At 45.4% G+C, this 16,736-nt stretch overlaps 3 protein-coding genes across 5 annotated transcripts; 2 read left to right on the top strand and 1 right to left on the bottom strand.

Moving 5' to 3' along the window:
- The first annotated feature begins 151 nt into the window (after window positions 1-151).
- ppox (protoporphyrinogen oxidase) lies at window positions 152-5,381 on the top strand. 3 transcript variants are annotated; one of them, XM_011605157.2, is made up of 14 exons: window positions 152-293; window positions 1,457-1,543; window positions 1,770-1,904; window positions 1,984-2,099; window positions 2,579-2,711; window positions 2,838-2,982; window positions 3,141-3,334; window positions 3,560-3,620; window positions 3,718-3,836; window positions 3,915-4,028; window positions 4,294-4,443; window positions 4,529-4,571; window positions 4,657-4,798; window positions 4,891-5,381. In XM_011605157.2, exons 2-13 carry the CDS (start codon window positions 1,460-1,462, stop codon window positions 4,791-4,793), a joined length of 1,431 nt encoding a protein of 476 aa, XP_011603459.2. In that variant the 5' UTR covers window positions 152-293; window positions 1,457-1,459; the 3' UTR covers window positions 4,794-4,798; window positions 4,891-5,381. The 3 variants fall into 3 exon arrangements, with proteins under 3 accessions (XP_011603459.2, XP_011603457.2, XP_011603458.2); XM_011605155.2 differs by having other exon boundaries at window positions 4,657-5,381; XM_011605156.2 differs by lacking the exon at window positions 152-293 and adding an exon at window positions 391-552 and having other exon boundaries at window positions 4,657-5,381.
- A 257-nt stretch (window positions 5,382-5,638) lies between these two features.
- rbm42 (RNA binding motif protein 42) lies at window positions 5,639-9,728 on the bottom strand. Its single transcript, XM_011605154.2, has 12 exons — window positions 9,493-9,728; window positions 9,110-9,166; window positions 8,642-8,771; window positions 8,404-8,473; window positions 8,260-8,313; window positions 7,930-8,084; window positions 7,234-7,404; window positions 6,904-7,020; window positions 6,626-6,743; window positions 6,309-6,406; window positions 6,112-6,208; window positions 5,639-6,030 (listed from the first exon to the last, which is right to left on the bottom strand). Exons 1-12 carry the CDS (start codon window positions 9,711-9,713, stop codon window positions 5,918-5,920), a joined length of 1,401 nt encoding a protein of 466 aa, XP_011603456.1. The 5' UTR covers window positions 9,714-9,728; the 3' UTR covers window positions 5,639-5,917.
- Window positions 9,729-10,285: 557 nt separating this feature from the next.
- Window positions 10,286-16,610, top strand: fbl (fibrillarin). Its single transcript, XM_003965721.3, has 9 exons — window positions 10,286-10,416; window positions 11,851-11,976; window positions 12,062-12,223; window positions 12,832-12,926; window positions 13,280-13,450; window positions 13,811-13,943; window positions 14,208-14,320; window positions 14,553-14,698; window positions 16,304-16,610. Exons 1-9 carry the CDS (start codon window positions 10,407-10,409, stop codon window positions 16,326-16,328), a joined length of 981 nt encoding a protein of 326 aa, XP_003965770.1. The 5' UTR covers window positions 10,286-10,406; the 3' UTR covers window positions 16,329-16,610.
- Window positions 16,611-16,736: the final 126 nt, after the last annotated feature.

The raw sequence follows: 16,736 nt of genomic DNA, 5'->3' as shown, positions 1-16,736 counted from the left end.
CAAATGGATCCATCGCTCATTCCGGAGGTACTATCGGCCTTGTAGCCCATGGAACAAATATTCACACAGATGTTAAAGTTCTCATCAGCTGTGGTGCAGCTCCACTGTCACCTACATGGGATACAACAAATACGGCACAGAGAGGTTTCCATGCCAACCAGCAGGGGGCAGTGATCGTGGAGTCTGTCCCTCGGTTATCAGCAGAAGGAGACAGCTGGACTCGGTTTTACGAAAGGTTCTTTTGGAACCTTGTGAAGTACCGAAGCTTTTCTCTGTGAAACTCTGCATTAAAGGTAAGTGGTAGTAACGGGGGGCATATTTAGAGCAGAGACCTACCCCCGCGGTGTTGTTAAAGCCGCCGCCGCAGCAGCTCAGGCAGCCGCCAGGTGTCTGCTTCCGCTCTGGGCTCGGTTCTGAGCTCGGTTCTGAGCTCCTTATTGTTGCTATTTCCTGATTGTCCTCATGACAAAGTTGACCTTTGCTTTCCTTGCTAAATATTGCATTCTAATGTCTGCATATGGCGATTTATGACTGTCTGTGAAAAGTTGCCAGGTAAGTAAAAGATAAAAAGGTTCGTAATAGATTACTGCAATTGCATTTAAACTCCATTATTGACATTTAAAATGGACTGAATTTGTCTTTGTGGACAACTGAGAGGGAGAGAGACGGGTCTACTAAACTGTTCCATATCATTCTCAACAGACCCTCACACACCCTTCAACACTGTTATCACCCATCTGTCAAACCTTACTGGTTAATCTGGGAGGTTCTGTTAGCACCCATCTGTCAAACCTTACTGGTTAATCTGGGGGGTTCTGTTAGCACCCATCTGTCAAACTTTACTGGTTAATCTGGGAGGTTCTGTTAGCACCCATCTGTCAAACCTTACTGGTTAATCTGGGAGGTTCTGTTAGCACCCATCTGTCAAACCTTACTGGTTAATCTGGGGGGTTCTGTTAGCACCCATCTGTCAAACTTTACTGGTTAATCTGGGAGGTTCTGTTAGCACCCATCTGTCAAACCTTACTGGTTAATCTGGGAGGTTCTGTTAGCACCCATATGTCAAACCTTACTGGTTAAGATGTTGTTAGCGCCCATATGTCAAACCTTACTGGTTAATCTGGGAGGTTCTGTTAGCGCCCATATGTCAAACCTTACTGGTTAATCTGGGAGGTTCTGTTAGCGCCCATATGTCAAACCTTACTGGTTAATCTGGGAGGTTCTGTTAGCGCCCATCTGTCAAACCTTACTGGTTAATCTGGGAGGTTCTGTTAGCGCCCATCACTCATGGTTGAGAGCATTGGAGTGTGGTTGTTAATGTGTGATTAATGATCCACAGTTAATTATTTCATTCTGTGTAGCAATGTTAGATGGCTGGTCTGAGCTGGTCTGAGCTGGTCTGAGCTGGTCTGAGCTGGTCTGGTCTTCTGGTTATTAGAAATCTTTTTTCCAACAGCAAATGAAAACAGTCGCCGTCCTTGGAGGGGGCATCGCAGGCTTGGCAGCATCGTACTACCTCTGCAGGAGCCCCCAAGTGACCAAGGTAACGGAGCGCGCGTGCACACACACACACACACACACACACACACACCGCCACCGTTTGCATATCTGAATACTCAGATTTGGAGTGGATCTTTTGGAAGTCCTGAACGGCTGATGTTTCCTCTCACCATCCGCGTGTGAAAACAGGCCTGACCAGAGACAACACAAACTACTGTGATGTCCTGCTGATCATCTGGCCCTTTAGTGTCTTGGCTCTTTGTTTGCAGGTCATTTTATTGGAGTCCAGTAGTCGTGTTGGAGGCTGGCTGAGCTCCACCAGGAGGCCAGATGGAGCTGTGTTTGAACACGGACCGAGAGGGATACGACCTGCTGGAGCAGTGGGGCGCAATACTCTCAACATGGTGGGTGGTCCTGATCAAGTAGGGCATTTTAAATTAGTGATGCATCTAACAGACCGCATGCGTGTGTGAGTGTGTGTAGGTGGATGACCTGGGTCTGCAGGATGAGATTGTACCAGTTTCCTACAGCCACGTCGCCTCCAAGAACAGATATCTCTATGTCAACAAGAAGCTCCACAAGATGCCTTCAGGAATACGGTTAGATGGACAAGCAGCTGGTTTTAGTGGGGAAGACCTGCTGAAGGCACCAAGCTGTGATAGAATCTGTAGCCACAAGTGCTGGGACAGCTGCCTTCTCATGAACTTTAATGATGCTGGGAGTGTGGGCTCATTCTGCCAGGACCACATGGATGGCCAGGCCCCTCTCTCTCTCTCTCTCTCTCTCACTCTCTCTCTCACTCTCTCTCTCACTCTCTCTCTCACTCTCTCTCTCACTCTCACTCTCACTCCCAGTATTCTACTGGGTTTCTCTTGTCCTCTCTCTTCGTTATAAACCAGCATGAGGTAACTGGACAACTGGATCATCACGTTACCATGCTTGGATCCACTGAGCTTCTCGGAGCTGCTTGATCTTTATGCCCCTCTCACCCCTGTCCCAATACTTTTGGCTATATAGTGTATTTTAGTTTTTTGTGTAGTAAATTGACTTAAGTACAAATGTCCTTTCTTTGTTTTAGTGGACTTTTGCAAACTGTCCCACCGTTCTCTCGTCCCCTCCTCTTCAATCTTGTCAAGGAGATCCTGGTGAAGAAAGGCCAGGAGGACGATGAGACCATCCATTCCTTCTTTTGTCGAAGGCTGGGGAAGGAGGTTTGTTCAGATTATTTTCTGAACCATCTTAGATTCTTGCTGCTGTGCTAGCCGTTAGCCAGATGGCTGCTCTACGTCCACGCTTATACGTGTCTATTGTAATTCTTCCTCCTCCCGTGTGTGTAGTTTGCAGACATCGCCGTGGACAGTTTGTGTCGAGGGGTGTTTGCAGGCGACTGCAGGAAGTTGAGTGTGCGTTCTTGTTTTCCTCTTTTGTACAATGCAGAGCAGCGCAGAGGTTCGGTGCTGCTGGGAATGATGCTGGGCTCAGGTACGGCGCCGCTTCTACCGCCGGGTTGCCTTAACTTAAAGGGTTAAAGATCCACAAGTGTTCAAGCAAACTGGCCTAATCCTTATTTTAATCATTAGAATCAAGCTTCCTGCTAGAAATAACTGTAATGCTGAAGTTCTCGATGTGCACCCTTGCAGGCCCCAGTCCCGTGGTGCCCCCTGGGCCCCTGGCCCTCAGATCTGTGAAGGAGTCGTGGGCTCAGTGGTCCCTGAGACGGGGAGTGGAGTCTCTCCCAGAATCCATCGCAGAGTTGCTGCAGCGCAGTGGGAAAGTGGAGCTTCACACCGATGCACCTGTTAAAGAGATTCATCCTTCAGCCTCGGATTGGAAGGTTGGGAGAACCGAGCTGCTCCTCTTTCACTCCTTTAACCCTGTCTGATTCAGAAGTGGTAAAGGAGGACCAGAAACATCCCTGCAGCGGTTTGGTTCTGTGCCGCTGGTTTAGGTTTCCCAGTAGAAGCAGAATAGCTCATTGAACCTTCAGCTACATTGATGCCACCGTTGGTAATGATTTTCTGGTGTGAAGGCTGCGAACATGACCAGTCTGTGTGTGTAGATCCGTCTGGAGGACGGCCTCATCTCAGCTGACCACATCATCTCTGCCCTGCCGGCCAAAGGCAAGTAGACAAGAGGAGAACTAGCTGATGAAGCTACAGACTGGTGCAGTTGAAAGTGTTTTTCCACACAAGAAAACTGAGTGGTGGTCTCTTCCAGCTCTCTCCTCGGTTCTGCCCTCCTCCTGCCTACCTTTGACCCAACGGTTGATGGAGATTGAGACGGTGACGGTCGCCGTGGTAAATCTGGAATATGAGGGTTCTGTTCTGCCAGTGGAGGTGAGATCTTGGATCAGGATCTGAACAGGTTTTCTCAGTCTTTCACATGGAGACACTAAAGTCGTCCTTCTGTTTCAGGGGTTTGGTCATCTGCTCCCATCCTCAGAGGACCAGGCTGTACTGGGAGTGGTCTATGATTCTGTAGCCTTTCCTCAGCACAACAGACCTACTGGGGAGACCACCAGACTGACGGTATACAGCTGCAGTAACAGCGACCCCTACCGTCCACACCTGGACTTGTCATTGATACAGTCAGCAGGTTCTGGTGCCTCTCACGTTAGATCCAGATGAGCTTGCAGCTGTGTGTGTGTGTGTGTGTGTGTGTGTTTTATCTAAAGTGTATACTTTACCTTCCTGTGCTCCCTGATTTTGCTTTGGACAAACAGAAAAGAAGTTATTGTTGCGGAATCACCTGAGACAGCGCGAGGGTGATCTGTAACGCTGATTTGTCTTCCAGGTGATGATGGGCGGGGCCTGGTTTCACAGAGCAGGTGGGTCTCTGGGAGCAGTAACGCAGGGGGATCTTCTGTCACGAGCCACTGAAGCTGTACGCGATCACCTGGACGTGACTGCAGCACCCATCTGGAGTCACGTAGAGATTCAGAAGGTATGACAGATGTGTGGGAGCGTGCTGGTGTTCCGACTGGTTCCTCTGTTATAAGGACAGTATTAACTACTTGTTGTTTTGTCAGGATTGTATTCCTCAGTATTATGAAGGACACGCTCAGAGAGTGGGTGAGTAAATGTCCTGTAAATCCTTCACCAGTGAACAGCTCTAAGATGGACAACGCTGTTATTATCAGATGTCTTTGTCTTTCAGAGTCCATGCGTAACTTCATAAAGAAGGAAAATCTGCCTTTATCGCTGATTGGCTCGTCCTACGATGGCGTGTCCGTTAATGATGTCATCTTCAGTGGACGCACGGCTGCGGAGGAGTTGTTGGGAGCTCAAGTCTGATGGAGGTGTGAGCTTAAACCTTGCCTGGAGACAGTCAGACTGGCGCTACTGTGTGGATGGGGAGATTCTGAAGGCAGTTGTTCTTGTGCCTCTCCAGAATATCGACCTTCAGGCCCAGACTTCAGAATCACCTCGTCTTTATGTGAAAAATTATGCCGCTGCAGTTGATTCTATTATTCAGATTTCTTTTCAAGGTTAGTTTCGTGGTGTAGAAAGTTCTTTTTCATACAGATCTGCAGGGACATGTGTTTGTGCCTTTTGAATGCTTTCTGACCCCAGAAAGGGTTCCACCTGCTGGACTGACTGGGTTAGTATCGACGGGAATTGTTTTGTCAGGAGCAGCTGCTGGTAGTACCGTGAGTCTGTGCTGGCAGGATTTCACGGGTCCAGACAACTACCGCACCAATGCAGGGACTCCGGTTCCAATTGTCATAATTAAATGGGTATTATCTGACTGTTGGATGTGCTCTGATGTACAGTGTTTCTAAATGTTTGAAATGTATTTAAAAATAAGTATTTGAGCAAATCATGCTGTCTTATTGTCTGAAGGTTTTTAGATGGGTTTGGAAAATAAACAACTACTCATAACAAAGTTGTTGGTTTGGCTGTCGGAAGGTTAACTCAAAGAAAGTGCCAGTATCTTCACCCAGCAGGACCAGGCTGTCAGAACACTGAGGAGAAGCTCGGAGGCCTTCGTGTCTTGGTCAGCGGTACCTGGGTGGACTCCTGGGCTGGTGGGTTCTCCGGTCCTGCCGGAGTCTGGCTGCAGGCAGCCCCGACAGCCATCAAGCTGATATTGCAGCACATTGTTGCATCTGTTGGCACAAGATCTGAGCTGCTCCATGTGAGAAATTAGCACATCCAACTTTATTCATTACCGACAGTAGATTATAGCTAAAAGGACCACTGGAGGATTTATCATCGTTGTCACCTCTCGCTTCATACAATAATAAATATTTCTCTAAGAACATGAAAATAGAAATGTGTTTGGCAAATTACTGTTGAGAAGTCATAATTAGAAATAATCGTTTTATTTGAGGAGGGGCACCTAAAACCTAAACATCTTTATTTCCCCGTGGACGTAAACATCATCGCTATGCTGAGAAGTCGTGAAGGTGAGGAAGTTATCTGAGGCCCAGTTTCTTCTTCTCCTTCTGTTTCTTGCGAACCACGTCCATGTTGCGGTCCTTCCACATGCTCTTCCTCAGTTTAATGGGACGGCTGCCAACATACTTCCCTGAACAAAGGAGGATCATTAAAGACATGTTTATACAACCTTCTAATGAAAGATGGCGTCGTGGGGGGGGGGGGCACTGACCATTCATCTCCCTCATGGCTCTCACGTAGTCGTTTGGATCCTTGAAGCTGACAAAGCCGTAACCTTTGGTCTTTCCTGTCCGTTTGTCTCTCACCACCTGGAGACCAACGTGATTCTTTAAACATTTCTTGCCTGCACAAAGCAGAAGATCCTGCAGCAGGTTCCTGTCTGAGAAATGCACCTATTAAAAAAGGTACCTTAGCCTTGAGGAAGGATGGGTATCTGCTGAAGGCTCTGGCCAGAATGTCGTCATTGACTTCGTTACCAAGATCCCCACAGAAGATACGGAAATCATCTGTAACGTGAGGGAACAGCGTCAGGTATCCCCTTCAGCAGAGACCAGTCAAGGTCGCTTAGACGAGGTCAAATACTCGTTATATCCCATTCATTCAAAGAACAATAAATGTTGCTGCCTGAAGACAATAAACACGTCCGCTTGGGTCAAGTGTCCATGAGCTGCAGGGATCGATGCAACCTTTGCCAACCTGCGCCTGACCAACAAAGAATTATTTACCAGTTTCCCAATCCAGCAAACTGGGGTCCTCCCAACTGATCCCAGCTGCAGTACGAATGCACTTCTTCACTTTCTCCACCTTCCCTTTCTTTTTGTCCTCTGTAACAACTTCTGCAGGCTTAAACACAGACACACAGAAAATCAATCACACAACACATTTTAAACTCTTTTTTTTTTTGCATTTTACTGAGGCATAGAGATTATTCACATTGTGGAATTTCAGATAAAGACAATCAACATAGATGCAGAGACATGTGGAAAAGGGAAGGTTGATTTACCTCAGGGTGGGGGGGCTCTGGTTCAGGCCTGCTGGGTCTCATGACGGTGATGCTGTCCTCCATTTCCTTCTTGAGTAGAGCAGCATGCTGTTCTGGAATGCGTGCTGCCAGTTCTTCCTGAAATGTCCACAGGAGACACACACTGGATCGTGAATCAGCAGGGGCAGACGACCGAGCCGATACACCCAGCCTATACACACCACGGCGGCAGCGTGGGTCACAACAAGCTTTACCGTAACGTCCGGTACCGCCGTCACCTGTGCTGCTCACTGCAAACAGTCACACCACCACAGAGCAGCTACGGTGACACACCAATCAAAACACACATACCATTCGACTTTGTCTGTGAACTCTGATGTCGACTCTTTTGAGTCCAACGGGGGCGGGGGGGGCGCAGTACACCGTGGGCGCAGCCTGGATGATTGATGGGGTTGGTTTGATGGGAGGGAGGGGCCCTTGTATTGTCGATGGATCCGACACCATGGAGACCATTTCTGAGACCTGCAGAAAACATTAACAGAGCTGTTGGGCCTCCACCAGTGTGAACCTCCACAAACACAGCAGTGTGGACCAGACTGTCATGTCATTAAATCAGATGCTTACAGTCACATAAGAAGAATGGAGGACTGTAGTTTTTAATATTTGGGGTTGTGTAACTGTATATGGCACATGGTATCTATGCTCAAAACTTTTCCCCCCCATTTGTACCACTTTATTTGAAAACATAAATAAAAGATGAATAAAAGCATTGTAAGAAATAAAGTGCTGGTTAATCAATTATTCAGGGAAGGTGGGTTTTTTTTAAACCATTTTGCTGTTGGTATGCATCATCTTTTCCAATCCCAATATAGTCCAAACTGCCCTAATAATTTCCTCCTGCCTGTCATAACATTGTTTATTCGTGAAAGGAGTCTTCAGCTGAATCATGTAACCTATAGTGCAGAGCTATATGTAAATATCACTCGGTAGGTCAAAGCCCACAACAGAGTAGCTCAGCCCAAAATGCAAGGATCCCTGAGAACCCACCTGAGGAGCAGCAGTCATGTGCTGGATGGGCTGAGAGGCAAGCTGAGGTGTTGGGCCTTGCGAGGGTGGAGGGAGCACCATGGGAGGAGGAGGGGGAGGTCGAGGTAGAGGAGGTGCTACTGGAGGTGCACGCATCATCTGCAGCCTCTGACCACCTGCAAAACCATTTCATGTATTCAAGCTCTCATCACAGCCTCCCTCAGTCTGGAGTCTAAAAGAAAGACTCATGTGACCATGGCTGAATACTGATCACTGAACAATAACCAGATTCTCATTCATCTCTTCATAAATCAATAAAGGGTGCCTCAGACAAAGAATCAGCCATCTTACTGGGTCTTTGCAGGATGTGTGGAACAAATGCTGGTCTCATCATGGGAGGCCGAACTGGAGGAATTGAAACAAAGGCATACACAGTGTTATACATATTTATAATGAGTCAAGCAATAAATGCTCACACATGTGTGCAATAATTACCTGGTCCAACAAAGCTTGGTGGGGGAGGACCACCAAAACTAGCTGCTCTTGCTTCCAATGTCTGTTGAACCTATGAAAGAGAAACAGGTAAAATGATAAGGATACAAACTGACACTCAGGGTGGTATTTATACACTCCCCAATGTGCACGTTGTATTAGCAAAGATGCTGTTTAGCTTTCTCTGCAGGACACCCCTAAGGGCGTCTACTGACACCCTTGTTGTTAACAAAGTACAAACCTGTCTGTAGGTGTTAGTTCCTATGATGGGTCGCACTACAGCTGGAAGAGGAAGAGCTACTGGCACTGCCTCCAAGATAGGGGTACTTCCAGACACTGGAATTGGACCACCAAGAACTTCCTGCTCAAAACTGCAGCAAAAATCCAGATGGTTATTAATATACTAATAATACTCACATGGTATATCAAACATGTAAGGGTGCACCTATATGCCTTTTCCTTAATGTCTCTGTTTCAGACACAATATTATAGTGAAATATTTATCTGTGCAGTGAAACAAGCAATTTTCCAGTGATTCATACAGAACCTGGATGAATCTAAATGGATAATTATCAATGCACATTTTATCAGGTGAAGCATCACTTCATCGTTAACACAGTGCGGTACATGCTAGACCAACATTGCTTCCTGTTGCATGGTGTAATTACGATGGTAATAATGGACGGGTTCAGGTAAAGGTTGTACTCACAGAGCCATCTCAGCCTCCATCTCTTTCAAACGCTCCTCGCCTGATTTCACCGCCATGCTGTGAGCATAATAAACAAGAGGACAAGCCAAAAGATGCCACTTTATTTAACTTCCGAATAATAAAACTTCGCTGTCATTTGGCACTTAACTTCGAATTTTCTGGAACTATTAAAACTAGTATTGCTAGGAAGGCAAAGGTGTTTTATTAATCATGACAGAACAGTTTATTTGATGTGCATTGGACATTTAGCTAGGACACAAAAACCTGGCTACGCTAGTACCGAAGCACAAATGTCACGGTGAGATGTATTTATGGGGTGCTTGCTGTGCACATCGACACAACTACTTAAACTAAAGTGTGATATCATTAACGGAATATCTAACCTGATTTTAGTCCTGCGATCGCGTCGATGTGTTCTTCTTCGTCTCCCTCGTAATTCTTCTTCTTGTTCGTGCTCTTCTTCTTCCTCTTCTTCGTGGTCTTTTTCTTCTTCTTCTTTGATGGCTGTACAAAACGCGCAATCCTGCCCTCTGGCATCAAAAAGCTCCACTACTGCGCTAGTAACCAGTTTATTCTTCTTTTTGATTTGATTGGCAGCTGGCATCCCATTTGAAGGCGCACTATCGTCACCTATCATACTTTTTTTATATTCATACAAATAAAAACAAAAAAACCCCATAACTTCTCGTTAGTCTTCTTCAAAAGCCTTACGAAATATATGTCATTTTGACTTTCCTTAAAATACATAATATATTACATTCTAATTTATTTCTTCGTAATATAGCTTTGAATACTTTCATCTTCATGTATTGATTTATTACATGAAGAGTTTCTGGATGATCAAAAAATGTTTTTCTTATTCTATATAGTGTATAATTAAATCTTTCTGATAAGGTTTACTGTTTGTGATCTGATTACTTGCCTAGACAAAATATCCTGGTTTGTGGTTTCTTAATCCCCAGGTACCCAAATAAGACACTCATTCCCTTTGAATCCATCCATCCATCCATCCATCCATCCATCCATCCATCCACCAGCTGGCAACTCTTTCAGGGACGTACCCTGCCTCCGCCCGTATGCAGTGACCCTAAATGGGATACACCTGTCCAGAATAAAGGAGTAATAAAAGCAATACAGTACCGGAACAATGGGACTCCGCTACATTAGAGGGCGCTACAGGCGCCTGTGCTCCATTTAACCAACAGAAGAAGGCGACTCTCCGCGTGGTTTAGTGAGCGCAGCTTCACGCGAGAAGGAACACTCGTTCCGCGGACGCTTCGTCGTTACAACAACTAACATGCGACCAGGTATTGTATAAATATATATATTGTATATCGCTATTATTACCACCGCGTTCGCGTGTGTATACACCCATACACACACTGTGGGAATAATAAAATAATGTTAAGCATGGTTGTTACACGCAGCCAACGTTCTTGTGCGTGTTTCGCCTACGTTGCAACGTGCCCGAACTAACAAAGTCAATAGTTAGCGTTAAGTTATTAGCTTTGTCTCATAAGTAACACGTCGGATGAAACGTAGTTTAAACGTCCCAGACAACCGAGATCTTGGCTTGTGAAGACGATATTTAAAAGGTTAGGGCGCGGGCCTCGTGGTCTGAACCCACGTGTTGAGCTTCCGCCGAGGACAACCTGGCCAGACTAGCTAGAGAGGTTTCAGCCGTCAAACGTTCCTACACCTAAATCTGGAGACGGTTTCCCTCAAAAGTAATTTGCAATGTGGCATTCACTGTAAACGCTTGGGACTTGTGTCAGCGCCAGGATGAACTTGGCTAACAGAAAATTGAAGCAGTTTAAACTTCATTGTGACGTTCATAAATCCTCATAATGATTGTCCAGATTAAGATTCGCAAAGTACCTGGCTGATCAGATTGGTGTGAATTAGTTGGTGTGGATTTTTGTTAAGATTCTTGTTCTTTTACCCTCCTATTTACTTACCTCCAGTGTAGTTGTGGGCTCCTCCATCATCCCTGAGTATTTTCTGACCTACTTGAGTTCATCTTAGAAATGCTACAGTCACTGTTGAATGATGCATCTCCTTCTACCTGCATCTCCTACCCAACTGTGCTGGACTGACTCAAAACATCTTTGCACAACTATGTTGGAAGTTTCTGGGCTCTTGTACTGAGCATCTCAGCCATGGTTATTGTCCAGTCACTGGTATGTTTTCTCTAGCGTCCAATTTTGACGTCCTCTTTACAGGGGCAGGTTGTGTCTGGACAGTCGTTTCATGGTGTCCAATTTTCCCAGCCTCGAATGTGTTAGCAGTATGAATGAGACACCCCAACATTCGAAACTGTTGCTGTGTCATCTGACTTTTTTAAAATCTGGAACAATAAGAAATCTTGATTCCCACCAACAGGAATTGTGTGTGGTTGAATGGTGACTCCCAGTATACAGTTTTGGGACTGAGGGAACAATCAGTGACAACACTTTAACGTGAACAACTTGTAATAACAAAAACAACAATCCATGATCGTAAGCTATTATTTTCCTAGCACAGTGACCACAGCAGCCATGTTAGTGGCAGCTGGCTCAAACGGCGATACCTAGTGGTAAGTTTGGGTACTGATCCCGACCGGCAGGGCATCTCTGTTGCCAAGGTTTGATCATTGTGGGAAAGTGTCATGAATTTAAATATTAAAATGTTTCTCATGGGTTCCAGCTCAACATTTGTGGAAAAAGTATGCCAATGCCAAAAATGCTTTTTTTTTTTCTCAGGGTTTAGTCCTCGAGGAGGAGGACGAGGTGGTGGAGGAAGAGGAGGAGGAGGATTTAGAGGGGGAGGAGGAGGATTCGGAGGAGGAGGAGGATTCGGAGGAGGAGGAGGATTCAGAGGAGGAAGAGGTGAGACTTGGCCTGTTCATTATGTTATTGTAGTGTTTGTGCGTTACAGTGGTGTACGGGTACATCATAATTTTAATCTTTTCAGGTGGAGGATTTGGCTCTCCAGATGGTGGTAGAGGAGGATTTCGTGGCCGAGGGGGTGGAAGGGGCACCCCGAGAGGACGGGGAGGTAGAGGAGGCCGAGGCGGCGGCAGGGGGGGCTTTGGAGGAGGCTTTAAGGTCTTGATCGAGCCACACAGACACGAAGGTTTGTATTAATCCCATTCATAATTTTGGTAAAGGAATGTAATCAAAGGGATGTATGCATTGTGATTTCTGTTGGTTTGGCCTTTATTGTCTTTGATCCGATCTCTAGTTTCACTTCCTGGTTTTCAGTGATCTGCTCTTTCACATGTGTTCAAACCACAGTAACACCTGCACATTCACAAATGATCTCATCTTACAAGGTTGGCACCAGCACATGAGCCTCTCTCACTGTAACGCTCTAGAAGCACCCAGATAGCACCCAGTCTTCACTATAAATGAGTAAATTCAGATGGGTCAATTAGTGGCCGGGATGTTTAGAAATGTTCGGTTGACCTGAAATGGTGCCAGAAAAGTACAAAGGCGAGTGTTTCCTGGCAGTGAGTTGCATTAGTGAACCTAACTCCTGTAGTCAAGAAAGTTAACCAAACCTGTCAGCTAAATGTAGTGTTTACCTTGTTGGTCAGAACCCATCAAATTCAATTCATTCATGTGTTCACCTGAGCATGGTGGCCTTACATTTGAGACAGAACACATTGATTATGGGATTTATTCACTAATTCCTGGATGATGCTGGTTGTTGTTGTACTGACTGCCTTTGTGTTTGTTTAGGAGTGTTTATTTCTCGGGGGAAGGAAGATGCACTTGTGACAAAAAACATGGTGGTGGGAGAGTCTGTGTATGGGGAAAAGAGGATCAGTGTTGAGGTAAGATCATGTTTGTTCTACTTTAATCTTGGAGAGAACTGGAGTTGTGTTGTATCCTGGGCAGGAAAAAAACCAATACATTGATGTGTTTAGAGGGGCCGGGGCGCTCTGTTCACCTCCAGTTTAACACAATGTGGCATCCTTCTAAAGTCAGTTCAAAACAGGGAGAATAAAGTTAATTTTTAGAAGAGGCGTTGTCTGTCTAACGTAACATAAATTCAAAATTTAAGGGGAGGTGTGGTTTTAAGGCCACTCAACAGGGTCTGCACTCACATGTTCTAAGCCAGCGGGTAAATGACCTTTGTGTTTTCTCAAAGGTTAAAATAGTCAAATTAGATGATTATTTTTTTTAGGAAGGAGAGACAAAGATTGAATACAGAGCCTGGAATCCATTCCGCTCCAAGTTGGCTGCAGCTATTTTGGGAGGAGTGGACCAGATCCATATCAAGCCTGGAGCAAAGGTCATGTACCTGGGAGCTGCCTCCGGCACCACAGTGTCTCATGTTTCTGACATAGTCGGTCCAGTGAGTACATTTTATCTTTGATTTGTTCAGACCTGTATAAATCTTTTTTTTCTTTTTCTGTTTCTAACCTGCATTTGCATGTTGGTGTATTCATTTTGATGCATAAATTGCTTCACTTGTTGTTGTTGTTGTTGTTGTTAAATTAGTTTTTGAAAGGTTGGTTTAGTTTGTTTAATGAAAATGTCTGCTGCGTGAACAAGTAACAAGTAAATGCCTGTTTGAGTTTGGCACAAGATTTGTTAAAGAAACCAACCTCAGAAGACTCTGGTGCTGATCCAGATCTGATTACACCGACAGTTTAAATGTAAACTCAGTGTGTGAAGAGATGCACAGAATTAATCCGGATATCTCAAACCACAGGAAGGTTTGGTCTACGCGGTGGAGTTTTCCCATCGATCCGGTCGTGATCTCCTCAATGTGGCCAAGAAACGCACCAACATCATTCCAATTATTGAAGATGCTCGTCACCCACACAAATATCGGATGTTGGTCGGTAAGTCAAAGCGTTCAGGCACACAGACACAAGCTGTTTTTTCTGTGTGTTTCTGAGACCGTGAGAATCCCATGATTTCCAGGTCCTTGTTTGTTTGTGTGTCAGCCATCAGGCCTGTATAGAGTAAGAGGCTAGAAACAGCTTTACAAGTCATTTACATAGCAAATGAACATTCGACAATGATTACAGGAGACCCTAACCTATCTCAGGTCACCTCTCATGTCAACTAATGTTTTTAATGCGAGGGCCGTGTCCTCTCCGTAGGTATGGTGGATGTGATTTTTGCTGATGTTGCCCAGCCTGACCAGACGAGGATCGTTGCTTTGAACGCTCACAACTTCCTGAAGAACGGAGGACACTTTGTCATCTCCATAAAGGTACGACAGTGAAGCTCCTGAAATGTTCTCCTAGTGTTTGTCCTAGCTGTGGCTGCTGTGTCCTGTCCTACAGTATCCACATCATGTAGTGGAAACAAGTTGTTACTCGTGGTTAGTTTGTGCAAGGAGGAATATCGCTAGAACCCTACAAACCCATAATGTAAAGGCAGCAGTGTGGTTACTGTGTTCCAATTCTTCTTTTTTCTAATGCTGCGTTCCCCCCTCCCTCCAGGCTAACTGTATAGACTCAACCGCGGCTCCAGAGGCAGTCTTTGCGTCTGAGGTGAAGAAAATGAGTGCAGAGAACATGAAACCACAAGAACAGCTCACGCTAGAACCCTATGAGAGAGACCACGCTGTGGTGGTGGGCATCTACAGGTATGCAAATGTCCGATTTACAAGGTAGAAAATGGGTCATCCAGGTTTGAATTTAGCCTTTTTACTTTGGTGTCGGGGCGTGACCTGATTTCAAATCTATGCTGAAATGTTATACGTAAACCTTTTTGTAATCCTTCCACCCAATAAAGTTTAATTAAAGAAGGAGTTTTGGTAAAGAGAATGTTTCTATGTGTGCAGCATCCAAAATCCCATCGTGTGTGTGACCTGCCTGCACGAGCATGACCACCGATTTTTGTTTCAGCTACACGTAACCATTTTGGGCCTCCGGATGCTCTACTTGGTTTTTAGCGCTCTGTTTTGTGACAGCCTGTAACGGTTTGCCTGCTTCTTTTAAATCTGAAGAACATCCAAGGAGCAGTTGTGCTGTTTTCTGCTTGCTGCTTCCTCCATCTGTGTAGTTAGAAGATGGAAAATATGTGAATATAGGTCTTTTTTTAAAATTCAACTTTATAGTGGCGTTATCAAACTCCTGATCGGCCGCCTCTGGTGTGGCACAGTCATATTTAATTCCAACAAAGCCTTGCGTGAAAGTAAAGGCACCACACATTTGGTTGCTTGAACATTAGTTTGGCGTAGGCGTAACTAAATATGTGGTCTGTAATTCCGCAGACTCGAGTCGGAACACAGAAGCTGAGCCAAGAGGAGGGCTTTTTAAACAATAGCATGTTTTGTTGGTTACCTTTTTAAATGCTAATTCCATTTGTCAGCTTACTTTCTGAATCACAAATAGAATGTCGTACTCTTTGCTTCAGCAGCGATACATGTGTGACTCATGGCTGTTGTTGCCGTGGCGTCTGAGCTGATTGTGTGCAACAGCTGTGTTGAGTAGACGGTGCGCAAAGGTTGACAGCTATGCCATTACTTTACATTTTGAGCTCATGTTGTGGGTCAGTGGTAATGGCCGACACAGAAAAGATGCAATGTGTGAAAGATCTGCGATACCTCTCCTTCACACAGCGAGGGTGGAGCAGCCGCTCACTGAAGGAGCTGCCCAGTGCTGTCAGGGTGTCCTGTAGGGGGTGGGATGTGTTGTTCAACATGGATGACAGCTTAGCTATCATCCTCCCGTTTCCCACCACCTCCACTGAGTCCAGGGGACATCCCAGGACAGAGCAGGCCCTCCTTGCCAGTGGTGGTGCATTTCTGGGAACACGCCTGGCTCACCTGTGCTGATGAAGAGAGCCAGTATTTCACTGGCACTTCACCTTTCCCACATAATTCCGGGACACAGCTGCAGGAATGCTGCTGATTCTTACTAAACTGATGGGTCTTGTCCTCTACTCAGGCCCACGTGTCCTCTCCTTCCACCCAGCTCTGCTCACTTTGACTACTTTTTTGGGCTGGAGTTAAACTTTGGGTTTCAGAAGCACTGTAATGTACCATGCACAGAGTAATCAGTCCAGTGAACACGTGAATCTTTACTAATGTTTGAGTAGCTTTTTTAACCTGATGGAGTTACTGTCTTTCTTAGAGTACTACAAAGAACAGTGATTGGTCCCAAAGTCCTGAAAATAATCCCCTTATTGAGGTTGATGGTCCATGTACTTGGTGAAAGTTTAACCAGTTCTCCTGTCTCTTCCTCAGACCTCCTCCCAAGCAGAAGAAATGAAGTGTGGACAGATGTTCCTTTGGATGTTGAACCATCTACTTTTTGTATCCACCATGCCCATTGTTGCCCTCATAACATGAGATGCTTGGAATTGTTGGATGTTTTATGTACATTTTCTATATTTGTTTATTTTTATTGGTTTGTCTTTCATTTAGCCAGACTTTAGCTTCTCCAGACTATAAGCAACCTTTTCTGAAAACTAGTTGCCATCCCAGAAGATGGCCAAAGTATTAAATTGGTGCTTTTCCTGCGGGACGGTAATAAATTTCATTTGGCGATAACAAACTGTTGTCCTCGTTTGCGTCTTTATTCCATGACAAGCGGGGAGGTTTTAGTTTAAGTTTGAGATTAAGCGGCGCTCGCGCCGTTTTTGGCAGCCATTTTGTGGGAATTTTCTCTGGAACGCGC

The sequence above is a fragment of the Takifugu rubripes genome, chromosome 7, assembly GCF_901000725.2.
Source record: "Takifugu rubripes chromosome 7, fTakRub1.2, whole genome shotgun sequence".
NCBI classification, from domain to species: domain Eukaryota; kingdom Metazoa; phylum Chordata; class Actinopteri; order Tetraodontiformes; family Tetraodontidae; genus Takifugu; species Takifugu rubripes.
The sequence above is the reverse complement of the archived record's forward strand: the minus strand, read 5'-3'. Positions and strand labels throughout refer to the sequence as shown.

Bases quoted from the DNA above. Each gene is read 5' to 3' on its own strand.
- ppox (XM_011605157.2), top strand. From the start codon at position 1,460: ATGAAAACAGTCGCCGTCCTTGGAGGGGGCATCGCAGGCTTGGCAGCA. The intron at 2,100-2,578 runs GTTAGATGGACA...TCTTTGTTTTAG, and splicing joins AAGATGCCTTCAGGAATACG to TGGACTTTTGCAAACTGTCC. The intron at 3,837-3,914 runs GTGAGATCTTGG...CTTCTGTTTCAG, and splicing joins GTTCTGTTCTGCCAGTGGAG to GGGTTTGGTCATCTGCTCCC.
- rbm42 (XM_011605154.2), bottom strand. From the start codon at position 9,713: ATGCCAGCTGCCAATCAAATCAAAAAGAAGAATAAACTGGTTACTAGC. The intron at 7,021-7,233 runs GTATGTGTGTTT...TGGACATTTCAG, and splicing joins TTCACAGACAAAGTCGAATG to GAAGAACTGGCAGCACGCAT. The intron at 6,744-6,903 runs GTAAATCAACCT...TCTGTGTTTAAG, and splicing joins CAGAGCCCCCCCACCCTGAG to CCTGCAGAAGTTGTTACAGA.
- fbl (XM_003965721.3), top strand. The intron at 12,224-12,831 runs GTTTGTATTAAT...GTGTTTGTTTAG, and splicing joins CGAGCCACACAGACACGAAG to GAGTGTTTATTTCTCGGGGG. The intron at 14,321-14,552 runs GTACGACAGTGA...CCCTCCCTCCAG, and splicing joins ACTTTGTCATCTCCATAAAG to GCTAACTGTATAGACTCAAC.